Below are 15,470 nucleotides of genomic sequence, written 5' to 3' on the forward strand. Positions count from 1 at the left end.
TAATAATATAATAAAGGCAGAACCTCTCTTCATCATAGATAAACTAAGGGGTGTTTGGTTTCCTGGATTAAATTTTAGTCCATGTCATATCGGACGTTCAGATGCTATTTAGAAGAACTAAATATGAGTTAATTATAAAACTAATTACACAGATGGAGACTAATTTACGAGACGAATTTATTAAACCTAATTAATCCGCCATTAGCATATGTTTACTGTAGCATAACATTGTCAAATCATGGACTAATTAGGCTTAAAAAATTCGTCTCGCAAATTAGCCACAATCTGTGCAATTAGTTATTTTTTTCGTTTATATTTAATACTTCATGCATGTATCCAAACGTTCGATGGGACAGGGACTAAAATTTTCCTGTAGGAACCAAACACCCCCTAAAGCACAATAGACAAACATAAAACCCATACTATTGCATCTCTTGGCAAAAATAAAAGATGAGTCATAAGAAGTTTTTTTAGAAAAAGGAAAGAACTTTTTTTCCTGCTTCTCTGTTCTGTGTTTCTATTTCCTGATCCCGTTTTATGAACTACTGTATTAAGCTGTGCTCGAAACATACCAATGACATATATATAATGAAAGCAACTCAGATCCATAGAACAGAAAAAGCAAGCACTTGTACCTCTCTCGTATGTTATATTTGAATTTCATATAAGTTAAAGATACTCAGGCAACAGGATGCGTGCCTTGAAACTAGGAATTTACATACGAACTTCTCATAACTTCTTGTACTTGAAGGACGCTAATAGAAACTTGAAAAGAATCATTTGGAAAACAGCAATACAACTACACACGGATCAATTTCACTATAACTGCGATCAATTGATTTTCATCACAACTTCTCCTTGATGAAGTCAAGGTTGAGTGTGTCACGCACAATGAGGAACATGCCAACCATGAGCACCACCAATATCCCTGATGACATAATGCCCTGTTCCACTTCTCGGGGAATCTTGCGGCCACCACGGGCTGCCTCAAGAAGGATCAATGCCAACGTGCCACCGTCCAATGCTGGCAAGGGTAACAAGTTTATGGCTGCAAGGTTGAGGTTGATCACCGCCGCAAACTGAAACAGACCATCCGCACTGGACCTGGCCACTTCTGCTCCAACCGCGATGATGGCAACAGGGCCTGACACCTTCTCGGCGGACTGAGAAAAGTTGAGCAATGTCTGCCTGAGCCCGTCAAACACCGTCCCGGTCAAGAGCGTGAACTCGCGCACGGCAAGGACGGTGGCGTCGGCCAGGTTCTTGGGGCGCACGCGCGTGACCATGACGTTGGGGGAGAGCTGCACGCCGATGCGCCCCATGCCATCGGCGCTGGTGTCCGGCACGACGGTGAGCTCAACGGACCGCCTGTCCACCGCCCCGGGACCGGCTCTTGAGACGGTGAGGGGCACCTTCTTGCTGGGGCTGGCCTTGATGAGGTCGACGAGGACGGGCACGGACGGGTCCGGCGCGGCGCCGGGGACAGCGAGGATGATGTCCCCGGGGAGGAGGCCCGCGCGCGCGGCCGCGGAGCCCGGGAGGACCTCGGGGATGAGCACCCCGGGGAGCTGCGCTTGGACGGGGACGCCGACGGTGAGCGCCTGCGCGTAGACGATGAGGAAGGCGAAGGCGAGGTTGGCGGCGACGCCGGCGGAGACGACGAGGAGGCGGTCCGGGACGGGGCGGTTGCGGAGGAGGTCCGGGTCGTCGGGCGCGAAGCCGGACTCCGGGTCGTCGTCGGGGAAGCCGACGTAGCCTCCGAGCGGGATGGCGCGGAGCGCGTACTCGACGGGGCCGAGGCGGAAGCGGGCGAGCGCCGGGCCGAAGCCGATGGAGAACTGGGAGACGTGGATGCCCCGGGACGCCGCGGCGAGGAAGTGGCCGGACTCGTGGACGAGCACGATAGCGGCCAGGACGGAGGCCGCGGAGGCGACGGACTCGACGCTGGCGAGGAGGTCTGGCGCGGCGGCTGCGGCGACGGCGGCGGCGGGCCTAGCGAGGTGGCGGTGGCGGTGGCGGCGGGGGAGCGGGAGCGGGAGGTGCACGAGAAGGTGGTGGTGGTGGGACTGGGAGGTGGAGTGGAGCGGGGACAGGAAGCGGTGCTTCAGGGTTGGGGAGAGGTGGGTGGTAATCATGGTGGGAGGGGCGGAGGAGCTGGAGGAGGAAGAAGCCGCAGTGGATAATCTGGCATTCTTGGGAGGGAGGGAGTTTGAGGTGTGGGGTTGACGGCAGAAAAGGCGACGTGGACTCAATGGCTGTGTGGTGTAGACGAGGCAGAGCAAATAGATCGGCTAGTCACAGTCTGTGTACTGTTACGAGAACTAGCCGCTGATTTGCAAATTGCAAACTACTGGAGTACAGTAACATTTTAGATCCGTTTCTAGCGGCGAAGCTTGAGTGAAATGGAGAGGGTGCAAGAATAAAGAAGCGATAAAATATAATTACCAAACTGAAGAATTTCACGAACAATATTTTAAGACTAAAAAATGAACCAATAAAAAAAATACAAATATTACCTTTAACCTTCGTCATCAAATCTACGACCTTGTATTTTTATGAAGCGACGAACCACGGCCTCATTGGTGACTTTCAACAGCTCTTCTTTCTCCACATAGCAAATAAGGCTATTGCTCGTATATATATATCACCAATGCGATTGCGCAATTCTATTTTTACAATTTTCATGGCCGAGAAACACCTCTCACTGTAGCAGTAGCAACAAGTAGCACTAGCACAAGCTTCAAAAGTCGGTAAACCATTGGATAACGTTCGTGTTTTCTAGTCTCTTCACCATTGTTTGAGAAAGCTCGACAACAATTTGTAGGTTGGAGAACCTTTCATCATCTCTCACATCATATATGTAGAGGCCAAGCTCGTGGTTAAGATCCCTCAAATTCCCAGAATCAAAATCATGTGGATAAAGCTTCACTAGGCTCATCAAATTTTCTATACTAAAATCATGGAATGAGTCTCTTGGACTAAAAGCTGCTGAGCAAACAAGCAATTGAGAGCCTGTCTCATTGAAGCGGCTGTCAAGCTCTTGAAGTAGACAATCAATAACATCATTAAAACAATCTACTTGATAATAATGCTTGTTTGTAATTCCAGATTTATGCCTCCGCTTCTTTGGATCAATATATTCATCTTCCATTTCTAATTTGCAAATATCATTCTTGTCACAAAATCCATGCACATCATCTAATAGTTTTACCCACTTTTCTTTTCTAAGTTCATCCAATTGGCACTTCGTTGCTTTCACACATTTAATAGCATTCACTATGTCCTGATCCTTCCGTTGCAATGCTAATGACAAGGTATTTGTGATTCCTAATATAGTCAACATGAGATGCAAATAGAAGACAAAGTCAAAAGACTGGAAGTATCGTAGAAGGTTTGATGCTTGATCTCTAATTTTCCAATCCTTATTACCTTTTTCCATAATTTCTAGTACCTTGACTATTGTAGGAAACATGTCAACCAAACTTTTGAGAGATATATAATGGGAACTCCAACGAGTATCTCCAGGTCTTTGAAGACTTTGCTCTTGATTTAACCCTGTCCTAGTCTGACGTTGCCCGCAGCCTAATGCTTTACTCATTTCTTCAAGATTAATATCTCTAATCATGTCCCTTCTCTTAGATGATCCACCCACCACATTCAATAACATAGAAATCATAGTAAAAAAATTCACTAACCCCTTTATGCTTTCTCACAATGGCCACAAGGACTAATTGAAGTTGGTGAGAAAAACAGTGAACATAATAAGATGAACTATTTTCTTTCATGATCAATGATTGCAAGCCGTTGAACTCACCTCGCATATTGCTAGCACCATCATATCCTTGGCCTCTAACTTGCTTTAGGCTTAACTTAAGATCAGCAAATAATGCATCAATAGCAGACTTGAGACTTGCAGAATGTGTTTCTTTCACATGAACAAGATCAACAAATCTCTCTTTAACAATTCTACATTTATCTACATATCTTAAGACCACTGCCATTTGTTCTTTCCAAGAAACATCTCTCGACTCATCAACTAGCAAGCAAAAAACATCATCCCCAATTTCTTCTAGAATAGAGTGTAGCACTTCCTTTGCAAAACAATGCACAATATCCTTTTGTATTTCAGGAGCAATCAAAAGGCTGTTATCCGAATTCTTTTTATCTACTGCCTTTCTTAAGGTCAAATTTTGCTCCTCTGCAAAATTACGAAATTCCCTGAAGTTCCCTTTATTTAAGGACTTATTTGACTCGTCGTGGCCCCGAAACGGCAATCCTTGCTTCACCAATATTCTAGCAACATCAATAGACCCATTCAAACGAGTAAAATAGTCCTTCTTAGCAGATTCACTCACATCACGGAAAGCAACATCAATGTGTTGTTTTGTTTGTAAGAGATCATCACATTTCTTCATTGCCAGATAGTGTGAGCCACCGACATTACCAACATGATTTTGTAGCCTTTCCTTTCTATGATAGCCATTCCAACCATTTTTAACAAATGCTTCATATCCGCCATCCTTCTTTTCTCTAAACAAGAAACAATAAAAGCAATATGCTCAGTCTTTGGACTCACTATATTCAAGCCAACCTCCAAACTCATCGAACCATTCTGGAACAAACCTTCTTGGAATTCCTCCAATATTTGTCACAGGAAAATGAACTGTGCGAGGTTGGCAAGGCCCATTCTTCAAGTACTTTCTTCTCACCCTCTCTCCAACATTAGGATGATAATCATCAATTTGTTTCCTTAATCCTGGATCAAACTTAATCTCCTCCTCCCAGTTGATATAATCCAAACGTGAATTTCTAGCATTATTGCCACTATCCGGCTTTGGTGCTTTCCTTTTGTAAAATCGTTCCATTAATTGACCTGTCATTAGTAACCTAATATGTAAGTATGTACTAATTCGCTGGTTGCATAGTTTAGGAATCAAGAACAGAACCTATGGGAAATTTGAAATAGGATGACATGCCAAATGTTTAAGTCGCACCTTTAATAATTCAAGACTAAATTCTCCTGTGCGATCACTCCAATTCCCAAAATGAAACCTGGCTGTACCAATAAACCCTACAATATGAAAAAGAATACCCAATCATTAGGGCTTTCCGATTATATATATAACAAATCAGATTAATTGAGAAAGAAATAATACCTAATCAGATATTAGAAAGGGGAGGGGAGGGCAACAGGGCGTCGTGGGCGTGGCGCTGATTTTTCCTAGGCCGCTGCCCGCTGGGCACACGTGCACTGGCGCTACGGTGCACGGTGGCACTGGCCGAGGTGCAGGGCCGCAGGGCGCCGTTTTTTACCACGACGGCGGCGAGGCGCCGAGGCTGCGAGGTGCAGCGGCGAAGGCAACTGGGGCGGGCGGCGACGAAGGCGATCCGCGATCGTCAATTCGTTAGAATCGCATGGCGCTGGGCTGCTGGCGGGTGAGGGAGGGGAATTGGAAACAGCGTGCTGCTGCCTACTGGCGTGGACGCCTATCACCTGGTGCTGGGGATCGTGTCATCGTGGGGCTGATTACTGATGCATGTGGGCTGCTGGTTTGGGAAGTTGGGCCGTGGGGGGTGCAGCTTGTTGGCCCAAGGGGGGTGCATAAAGGGCCAAGATGTGGGGGTAAGCACTGATTTTTTTTGGGGGGGGGGGGAGGGGGTTCATCTGCACCCACTAGGCCTTACTGGGCTTCGCCCCTGTCCGTTTCTAGAATGGGGCTTGGTAGCAGCCGAACGCAGATGTCTGCACCTGCAATCATTTTATAACATTGTTTCGCGCGTGCACGTGAGGTCCGCGCCACTCCGAACGTCACTAACATCCACGAGAGAGGGAGGAGGAGGCGGATGTCCAACCAGTGCCGGCAGGAAGAGGAGTCACCGAGGTGAGGAGAGAGATGCAACACTTGCAACATACGTCTGAAGCACTAACACTTAACATATGCATCTAAAACATTTACAAAAATATCTGAAAACACTTAGCAAGAACATACGCAACATCCAGATAATGTACTTGCAAACATATGTATGAAATATATGCAACATTGAGATAAACACACATGCAATATACGTTTGAAAACAGATAAAACATTGGGAACAAAAGCTTGCAACATACGTGTACAAATATTACAACATATGCAACATCTCGATATGCTTTTGCAACATCCATATGAAACACTTGCAATATGTCTTTGAAACATCTAAAACACTTGTAACAGACGCTTGCAATATGCGCTTTCAAGCACATCCACTTGCTGCTTAGACAGAAATGGAGGCTCGTCAACACGGAACTCAACGCCGGCGTGGAGCTCGATGCTACAGAGTGGCACAGAGGTCGCTGGTGGGAGCATGTCGCCGGCTCGTACCTCGGCAGGGGCCATGGCAAGTTGATGGAGTGCAGCCGCAACAAGAGGCGTGAGTATGTAGCCTTGGGCAAAAAATACCAAGAACCGAACAAAAAATACTAAGAACCGAACCAAAAATATCAGAACCAAATTTTTCTGTACCCTATTCGGTTCCTAATTCCTAGGAACCGAAATTACCGAGGTAAATTCGGTTCTTTACCTCAGGGAACTGAATTTACCGAATTTACTGAATTACCTGAAATGTGCTGAGTTTGAGTGTTGTTATATTATTGAGGGTACTATTGTAGACTATTATATTATGTATTTGTGGTACTCACTCTTATAGTCTCGTAGACTTTTATATGTATATTTATTTTGCACTATTATTGGCCCCGTTCGGCTTGCTGAAACTTGGCTAAATTGGCTGAAAAACACAGGCTGAATTGTTGTGAGAGAAAAACACTGTTCTAGCTGAAAAAATAAATTGACTAGTGCGGATTATAAGGTAAGCCGAACGGGGCCATTCTCTATGAAATCATATCAAAATTAGCTTTTAAACCTGCTACTACATGTCTATGTGATCAGTTCGGTACTGTTTGGTAAATACCGAAACCGAACCGAAGTACTGAAACCGAATTTTCTTGGTACCGATTTTTTGGAAGGAACCAATCGATACCTATTTTCCAAGGAACCGAATTTCTGTGGGAACCGAAGTACCGAACCGATCGGTTCGATATTACCGAATGCCTAGGCTGACGAGTACGAGCGGAGGTAGCGTGGGGGAGGGTGTGACCCGTCCCACGAGCATGGGTGCACAGTGGGGGCGCACGGCACGAGCAGGACTGCGCGAGGTAGGGCATGGGATCTGTTCTGTGAGCAGGGATGCGCAGCGCACAGGCATCGCAGAGCGAGCAGGCGATGCGGATAGGGGTGCCACAAGCAGGTCCGTTCCGCAATCCGTCCGGACATACCTTTCTAGAATCGGTAACATCATCAATCTGGCTGGCAAAACAAAGTAATTGCAGCACTGCAGGAAGGTGACATAAGTCATTTTACCTACTAGCAAATATGTCCGTGCGTTGCAACGAGACTATAATCTTTTATACTGCTGACAGCATGAGTGTGGACGGCAAAGTCACGCACTGCCACAACGGCTATGACCAAGTGGCTTGAACCGACAACAAAATCATCTCTTTCTCCTTCGCGTAGGGCTTCTGAGGCCACTGCTGCGAGCTTTGTGCCTGCTCCCATGCATTATCCATGCTTGCTCCCGTGCGAGCCCGCGCCTCCTCTTGCCCATGCGTGCAAGCATGCGTAGCTTGGAGCCGCCGTCCGCGCCTAGGCCTGTTTCTTCCCGTACGCGTGTTCAAGTTTGTGCCGCCACAAGGCACTACTGCCTAGGCCTGCTCAAAAATCATGAAAGGAACACGGAAGAAACAGACTGTAGCAACGGGAAAGAGGAAAAGAACAATAAGAAAAGTAAAAAATGGAACCACAAGGCGCTGCCATATAGGCGTGCTAAAAAATCATGAAAGGGACACGGAAGAAACAGACTGCAGCAATGGGAAAGAGGAAGAGAAAAACATGAAAAGTAAAACATGAAAAAAGAGAGGACGGAACGGACACAAAAATAGATGCCAAACAGAAAATGGAAAGGTTGTTGGAGGGGGGGGGGGGGGGGGGGGGGGGGGACGGTGGAGAGGAGGTTGTCGCGGTTGTGAATTGAAAAGGATAAAAAGTTCCGAACGGACACGGAAAAAACTGGACGGAAGAAAGATTATTGGAGGTGACGGATCTTGTAGAAGGTCAGATAAAAATTATTATTGGCAAAATTTTTGCCTCTTTAATGTTAGATATAGACTTTTTTAACAATATTAGGTATATATTAGCTATAGAAGTATATGCATATAGATATTAGACAGGATAACAAATTATTATATTTATTAAGGTTGATTAGTTGGAGCATCGGCTGATCTAGATCGATAGGTGTTGAAAATATCTATTTAAATTAGGAACGAGAAAGGGATCAAAGACACATACTACTATTTTTATTATTTATTTTTTCTATCTATAGAAAAAGAGATAAAAAGAAGAAGAAAAATCACGGAACTAAACGTGGGGAGAGCGGAAACGAAAAAAAGAAAAAACAACCGGACACAATGGGCGGAATGGCAACACTTCCCACGAGAAAAAACGGACGTGGGTGTTAGTGGACAGGCGGAAACAAAAAAAAACAATCTAGCAGTCTGCCTTAGGGCACGGACTCGCTTTCATGGAAAAAAATAGGCGCGGGTCATAGTGAATAGGTTGGACGAAACAAAATAGTGGTAGAAATTTGGCCTTTTTAGTATCAGGGAAGGGATAGATGGAGGTACCACCTAGACACGGAAATCACAAGTGAACGATCTAAGCGTGAATCCGACGGAGATTAGGTGATGGACGAAAAATTTTGTGGCAAGAAATTTTGTCTCTTTAGTATTAGGTATAGATAGGCGCATAAAACACTCTATTTTTTAATATATGAAAATTATGGACATAACAAAAAAATGCGTGAAAAAATAATATTTGTTGTTGACACTCAAAAGGCCCTTATCTAGATCACCTTCTTCTCTAAAAATCCATGTACCATTTAGCTACCTACACGTATGGGGTGCTATGGCCGCATTTTAATTCTACCCATGCAACAAAAAAATTTAAATCCCATCTCTGTATTCAAAATTATAAGATGCTTTAGCTTTTCTAGATACATAGCTTTTGATATACACTATGTCAGTGTTTTGTAAACTAGACTAGTAATTTTATACGATTGCCGCGCTGTTCTAGGAAGACGATAGTAGTATCCAATAGACACGAGGATTTATACTGGTTCAGGTAGGAGCCCTACGTCTAGTCTTAGAGATGATCGAGTGCGTGTTCCTCACTTGAATGTTCTGAAGTTCTTACAATAGGGTGCAAGAAAGGAGTAAGAGATGGAAGGACCTATGCTAGGCGAAGGGCTGCCCGAAGAGAAGCTCCAGAAGCCCTACTACAATGGTGAATGAATGGAACGGTAGTGGATGTCCGAATCATCTCCGAGATGGGTGTCTGGCTACCCTTATATAGAGTTCGGGGCCAGGCTTGTAGAATGTGGAGGTTCTCCTGACCAAAGGGTCGAGAGCCTGAGAGAGGGCCTAGCTAACTTGGCTTGCAAGCTACGCCATCTTCTGGTGCACGTCCGGTCGTGGCTTTCGTTCACCTTGCCATGCTCATCTCCTTGATCTCGGCCACCGTCGCCTCACCTCGAAAGCTACGGGCATCCCCACCCGACACAGCCGAGCTCGATGCTGGCACGTCGTCGTCCCCGGCCGACGCGTCGTGGCCGACCACCTTCTTCGAGGTGGACTGGCCGCTTCGGCCGCCACCTGGCAGCTCTGGCCCGTGCTCCACGCTCCTGCTCTCTAGCTCCTTTGGGTTCACGTTCACCAAGACGCCCACCACCGCCGCGTACTCACCGCCACCCTGCCTCATCGCGGCGGGCGGCAGTGCCTCGGCGATATCGCTGGCCGTCCTCGAGTCTCTTGTTGTGGATCCCATCCTACCTCGTCACGGTGGGATCATACAAGCGTCTAGTTGGTCCGTATTTGGATGGTGAGTATCGTACTCGTTGCCACCGTGGTGCGGTGTTGTCTCGTCGGTCTGTCCTGGCATAAGGATGGTGTCTAACCGAGCCGAGGTGACAGCTGTCCCCTCGGTCCATGCGGGGTCAGTGCGACATGCTTGCTCTTGTCAGAGCCAGCGCGCCTAGCTGCGCTCGACCTCCCCCATCCCTCCTGGGGGTCATGACGGGGAGAAGTCATGCGTCTTATGAGCGCTGTGTGCTAAGGCGGGTGGAAGGGGTCAGGGATGACCCCGTCCTTGGTGGCTGGCCCGCTCCGCTCGGCTTTCGCTAGGCTCAGTCGTTCGGGCCTTCATTTGCTACCATGTTGTGGGCCGCGTGGCCTGCTAACTAATCGGTGCCTTAGGACACCCCGTGGTTACAACCCTGATAGTAGCCCCCGAGCGTTTTTGTGACCACGAAGTGATCGTGAAAGCACTGATGCGTGTGTGTGCTAGAGCGCGGGTTCGTAGGCGTGGTTTTTCTGAGCTTCACCGCTCGACCCCTTGCAGGCTTGGTGCATTCAGGATGGTAGTTGGATGTTGCGCCCCGCCCTGTCCTGTTGAAGTGATACGTGATTGCTGAGCCTTGCCGTGTCAGTGTGCCATTCATCGGGGTCTCTGACCTAGGCAGGGTCGAGTGGTCCATCGACCTTGTTGTAGTTTTTCCTTTTGGGAGGGTCCCGACTCTTCCGCCCTTACGCGGGCATCTGACTTTGGCTGTGACCTTCTGTGGTGCGGCGTGGGAGTTTCATGCGGTTTTGGTCTTCCCTAGGCCCATAAATAGAGGCTCTTCTACCGTTTGATCTACCCACGGCTGTGACTTCAAGCCCTCCCAACTTTCATGTATGGCTAGGAGTTGAGAGGGTGAAGAGACGAGAGTAACATTGATTTGAGGGGAACCGTGCGGTTCTCGTTAGGCGTCCCACTAGGGATCATCGATGCTGGTCGGGGCCCATATCGCCCCTTCTAACAGTTGGTGCTAGAAGGGGGCTTACGAGCGAGGGAGTGGGGGCGTCACTGATGCCGAGTTTGGTCATACGTGACCTTGGGCCTCCATCTGTCCACCGTTTCTTGCCTTGGACAGTGTCTGTTCGGGCGCCCAAAGCGGACGATGGCTAGGGACGTCTCCGGCTTCTTCCCGGGTGCCGTACGTTGGCCAGCGGTGCGTCGTGACCTTTGAGGGGGGTCACTTGGCGTCTGCCTTGTGCCATTTGTAGAATGGGAGGAGGATAAAGTAGCATGGCCTCATCTCGCTGCCTATGCTAAGCAGGGTGCAGTCGTGACATGGGTGCACTGTGGTCACCGGTCGATCTCCTTCAACCATCATGAGGATGGGACCAACTCCCGTTGGCTAGGTGGGCTCCATGCTTTCCAGGAGTGCTTCCTGGAAGTCTCTTGGTGCACGCAGAGGGCCCTCCAATCATGGCTAACATCCCTTTCCACCCACGCTCTGGGCACGGGAGCATGACGCTTGTGAGAGGGATGGTGGGGCAAACCTTGGCCTCACCCTCCCTACCTTTGTGGCGTCCGCCCTTTGGATTTTAGTGATGCCATCGGTGAGGTGGCATCGTATCCTTTGTACATTTTGCTTTGTCATGTGACATGACTGCTTTGATACTTATGGATACCTAAGGTGAGAGTTCCCCTTTCTTAATGCTGGCGCTTCCCTTGCAAAGGCGGCAAGTCTCCATTTTGTGAGAGCTAGACTTGTGGTTCAGCTTGAGGTCGTTGGTGGGTTCTTCTCGTATTGATGACGTGAGGAAACATCTCCTCAACCTCTAGGCATACGGCCATGAGGTTTTCTACGACCATGCATTGGCTCGTAGGTTGTGGACCTTATGTCTCTTCCACGTGACCGCGCCATGATCACGCTTTGGGTTCTGCATTACACATCACCCCGGCCTCTTGCTTCATTGATCTCTCCCAGAGAGGTCACGGACCCCTGATGGTTTATGAGTCTTCGGAGCAGGCCTTAGGTCAGAGACCTAGGTTGCAGGGCAGAGTTGGTCGGGGCTTGGCCCTAACCTTTTTTGGGGTCACGGGAGCCCGACTTTGTTTTTCCCTAGCACCCTTGTCGACCTGGGGAGGTCGTGTTGCCTTGTTACAGGTGGGTTCAATTTTGCCCCATGCAAGGAGAGGCATGTATACCATAACCACGTGGCTGGAGTGGTTCGCCTCATCGAGGTCTATGGGTAATCCGAGTTGGTCCCAATATTCTCCACAATCGACATGGAGTTCGGCTGTGCCTCGCGTGAGACATCCCATAAATCATCGGTCGTCAATCCCGTTGGTCTTCAACCGCCTCCACAGCGTCCAAAGGGCAAGATGCCTGCCCCCAAGAGGGGGTCAACCTAGGAGACTTCGAAGCGGATGACTCAAACACAGGGAGAGATGGTGATGTGGCTCTGTACCATCGATTAGAGCCATGGGGGCCCATCTCCTCCTTACCCCTATCCCTTTTGTGGCCTCGAGCCCTTCTTGGGACTGGCCTGATAGAGAGTTTTCTAAGCATGACATGGGGTCGTGGATGTGGAGGGTTGCTCGACGTGTGAACCTAGGAGGCTATCAACCTCCCCTGGCCACATTGTGTCCTGGTGGTGCCCTCTCACATACAGTTGTGCGCCCTAGAATGCAGGTGCATGAATTTGTGAGATAATGAAGGCGAAAGGCTCGAGGCTTACTTGAGATATGTTGTTGTGCTGGCGTCCACTGCTCAATCTTTCATCGGGTCACCTCCACCTCCCCTGCGCTATGAGAAGATGGTTAGTAAATGGCGTAGTGTATATGTGTGTTTGATGTACCTCCTGTGACCGTTGCTTGGTCTTGTGTCACCTAAGAGACTGAGCCACCATGTCTTCTGCCTCTTGATTGCGAGTGCATCTAGGGGTTCGCGCTCGTCTTGAATGTTGACCACCATCTTCTCCGCCTTTGTCTTCATGCTATCTATTTAAGTCGAGGGAGAAGAAAGGTAGCGAGTCTCATTCCCACTTCTTCCCTAACTTTCGAGTTTTCCCCCGCCATCCAGTCCGAGCAAGAGAACGGCTGTCTTCTTCGAGCACCATGGTTCGTAGTCCCTCCCGGCGGCTTCACCATAGCTGAGAGGGATCTTTGGAGATCGGGCTCCACCGCACCTTGCCGGTGTTCATCCTCCATGGTTGGCAGGCACACGGCTCCTAGCTCTGGGTCTAGGAACACTCGAGCTTCGACTCAGTGGCTCGCTCCCTGGCTTGTCACTAGGTGTTCCTCCCCTGCTCTACTAGAAGCCACGTTAGGGCAGTTCCTTGCGAGGCTTCTCTTCCTCAGATGTTAGATGAAGCTCTACGAGGTGGTTGTCCCGGAGGCTTCTTTCGATAGCCCTCTCCAGCCCGCGATGCAGCTCTGAAGGATAGAGACACCTTATACTGGTCTCTCCACTTTATGAGATGTCCATCATGAGCGAGAGGGGATCCGATGATTATTGTAACCTTGGGTCCATCAAGTCCTATAACGTGTTAGACTAGATGTTTTTATTCGCGGCTTTAGAAACTGGTGATCCTAATGTTTAGGACAGTGTTGTAATCAACAAACGTGTGAGTCCTTGAGACTCTAATGCATGCGTTGCCTTTTCCAATTTCTCTCTTGACATCGCCAGTGCCAATTGTTTGAATGATTCATCCCAGTGGTTCTCAGCGTGAAGGGTTTTGTCCAAACCATTCGGTCTCTGTGTAGTTAATTCCCGTGGATCGCTCTACCCGGCTCGGCTCGTCGTCGAGCTATTGCCGAGCCATGGTGATTCATGTTTGTGAGCAGCGTATGCCACCGCAATCAAGGGAGGCGGTGCATCTGCTGAGCTTCCTTCTAGAAGAGCAGCCACTGTGGGGCTCGGATGGGTAGGCTTTGCTTCTTGGAGCCTTAGGAGGTTCCTGATGGTTTTGTTCAACTGGGTGATGCACCTGCCATGGTTGTTCAGGTGAGCATAGATGCTCCGCAGGTGAGCCTTGTCTGCTGACTCGTCGTGTCGGATTTGTTCTTGCTGAGGTCGTTCACTCGGTCTTCTCTTCTTGAACATGAGGAGTCGGCCACGAGCAATTGTGTGCTTTTGGCTCGGGGCGGGCCGACTTACTAGAGCGTTATGTGTGCTGAGGGCAGCTTAGTTGTTGCGGTGCTTGCTGCTCCCCGCATGTGATGTTGGTGTGTGATCCCACCTTGTCGCGTTGCCGCTTGTATTCCTCTTGTTTAGGTCAGAATGTGCTCCTTCTCTATAAGGAAAATGGACCCTAGGCCCATTTACTTTGGATTTTGGTGTTTGATGACCAACACAACCAAATTAGACTAATGAATTTGCAAGTAATTGTTTTGTAGTTCAATAGGGTGTAAGACATGACTTGAACAAAGGAGACATGATGATCCCATGATCAACACCATAAGCAATACCCTAGAAGCACAAGAGAAGACCCAAGATATCAAGCAAAGTCCAAGCACGAAGATGGGAACCAAGCCGGACACAAGATCACAAAGAAAGAAGCTCGGCAGAGGTGACCAGACATGGCTCTATGAGAACCGAACACATCCAATTAGTTTCTCGACAATAGCAGGCATCAGCAGCTATGACCAGACGCTGAGCAAAGTAATGATCGGACGCACCGATGACACTGTTCTTCGTCATGGCAATGTTTTCAGCATGGCCAGACGTAGCGGTAATGGATGATCAGACGCACAAAGTGCAGTGTCCGATCATGTCCAGAGAGGTTCCAGAGCGGTCCGGTCGATGATGACTGGACTCGGCAGAGCGTTCGATCTCTACGCGCGCGATCAATGGTCGGGACGACCAGACGCGTTCGGTCAGGACGACAACAGCGTCCGGTCAATGGCAGAAAGCTAGGTTTCGTCCCAACAGCTACTTTCTCTATGGGGCTTATAAATAGACCCCCAACCGGTCATTTGAGGGGTGGAGAGCTGAGGAAACATACCAAGGGTGTTGATACACCATTTTAGTGATTTCCACTTGCATAGTGCTTAGTGATTCATTAGGTAATTAGCGTAGGTGCTTTGCGAAGTGCTTAGGTTGATTAGACCACTGCTTATGCGCTTGCTCTAGGTTTAGGTCTAGTGTTTAGTGAGGTTTGCACACCTCTTATCACTTGGTGATTGCGCACGCCATTATTGTATATCAGAGGGGCTTGTAGTCTTGTGAGATCACACCAACCACGTTTGTGGTGTGGCCGCCACCTTGTACCGAAGGGAACAAGGCCCATGGCGGTTTGGCCAGAAGCTTGATAGTGAAGACATCGGGGAGCTATAAGGTTGAGATGGTGACTAGAGGGGGGTGAACAATCATTTCTAAATTTAATCGCGCCGGCTCACCGAAACAATTGCGGAATTAAAATAATCGGTCTAGCCAAAACTACACCCCTCTATCGAAGTTCTCTAGCACCTTGCAAAGATCCTAGTTAAGCAATTAAGGTGCCGGGCTAGCTAGAGCTCACCTAACCAATTCTTGAAGCAAGATCACAC

General features: G+C 48.5%; 2 protein-coding genes across 2 annotated transcripts; both read right to left on the reverse strand.

Moving 5' to 3' along the window:
• Positions 1-608: 608 nt before the first annotated feature.
• On the reverse strand, positions 609-2,231 carry LOC136538686 (probable membrane metalloprotease ARASP2, chloroplastic). The gene has a single exon (XM_066530647.1). It carries the CDS (start codon positions 2,133-2,135, stop codon positions 846-848), a length of 1,290 nt encoding a protein of 429 aa, XP_066386744.1. The 5' UTR covers positions 2,136-2,231; the 3' UTR covers positions 609-845.
• A 509-nt stretch (positions 2,232-2,740) lies between these two features.
• Positions 2,741-9,914, reverse strand: LOC136536480 (uncharacterized). The gene is made up of 4 exons (XM_066528761.1): positions 9,577-9,914; positions 4,624-4,845; positions 3,815-4,530; positions 2,741-3,327 (listed from the first exon to the last, which is right to left on the reverse strand). Exons 1-4 carry the CDS (start codon positions 9,912-9,914, stop codon positions 2,741-2,743), a joined length of 1,863 nt encoding a protein of 620 aa, XP_066384858.1.
• Between the last annotated feature and the right edge of the window lie 5,556 nt (positions 9,915-15,470).

The sequence above is a fragment of the Miscanthus floridulus genome, chromosome 2, assembly GCF_019320115.1.
Source record: "Miscanthus floridulus cultivar M001 chromosome 2, ASM1932011v1, whole genome shotgun sequence".
NCBI lineage: Eukaryota > Viridiplantae > Streptophyta > Magnoliopsida > Poales > Poaceae > Miscanthus > Miscanthus floridulus.

Bases quoted from the DNA above. Each gene is read 5' to 3' on its own strand.
- LOC136538686 (XM_066530647.1), bottom strand. From the start codon at position 2,135: ATGATTACCACCCACCTCTCCCCAACCCTGAAGCACCGCTTCCTGTCC.
- LOC136536480 (XM_066528761.1), bottom strand. From the start codon at position 9,914: ATGGGATCCACAACAAGAGACTCGAGGACGGCCAGCGATATCGCCGAG. The intron at 4,846-9,576 runs GTGAACGAAAGC...ATTTTACAAAAG, and splicing joins AAGGAGATGAGCATGGCAAG to GAAAGCACCAAAGCCGGATA. The intron at 3,328-3,814 runs GTGAGTTCAACG...TGACTATATTAG, and splicing joins TGGTGCTAGCAATATGCGAG to GAATCACAAATACCTTGTCA.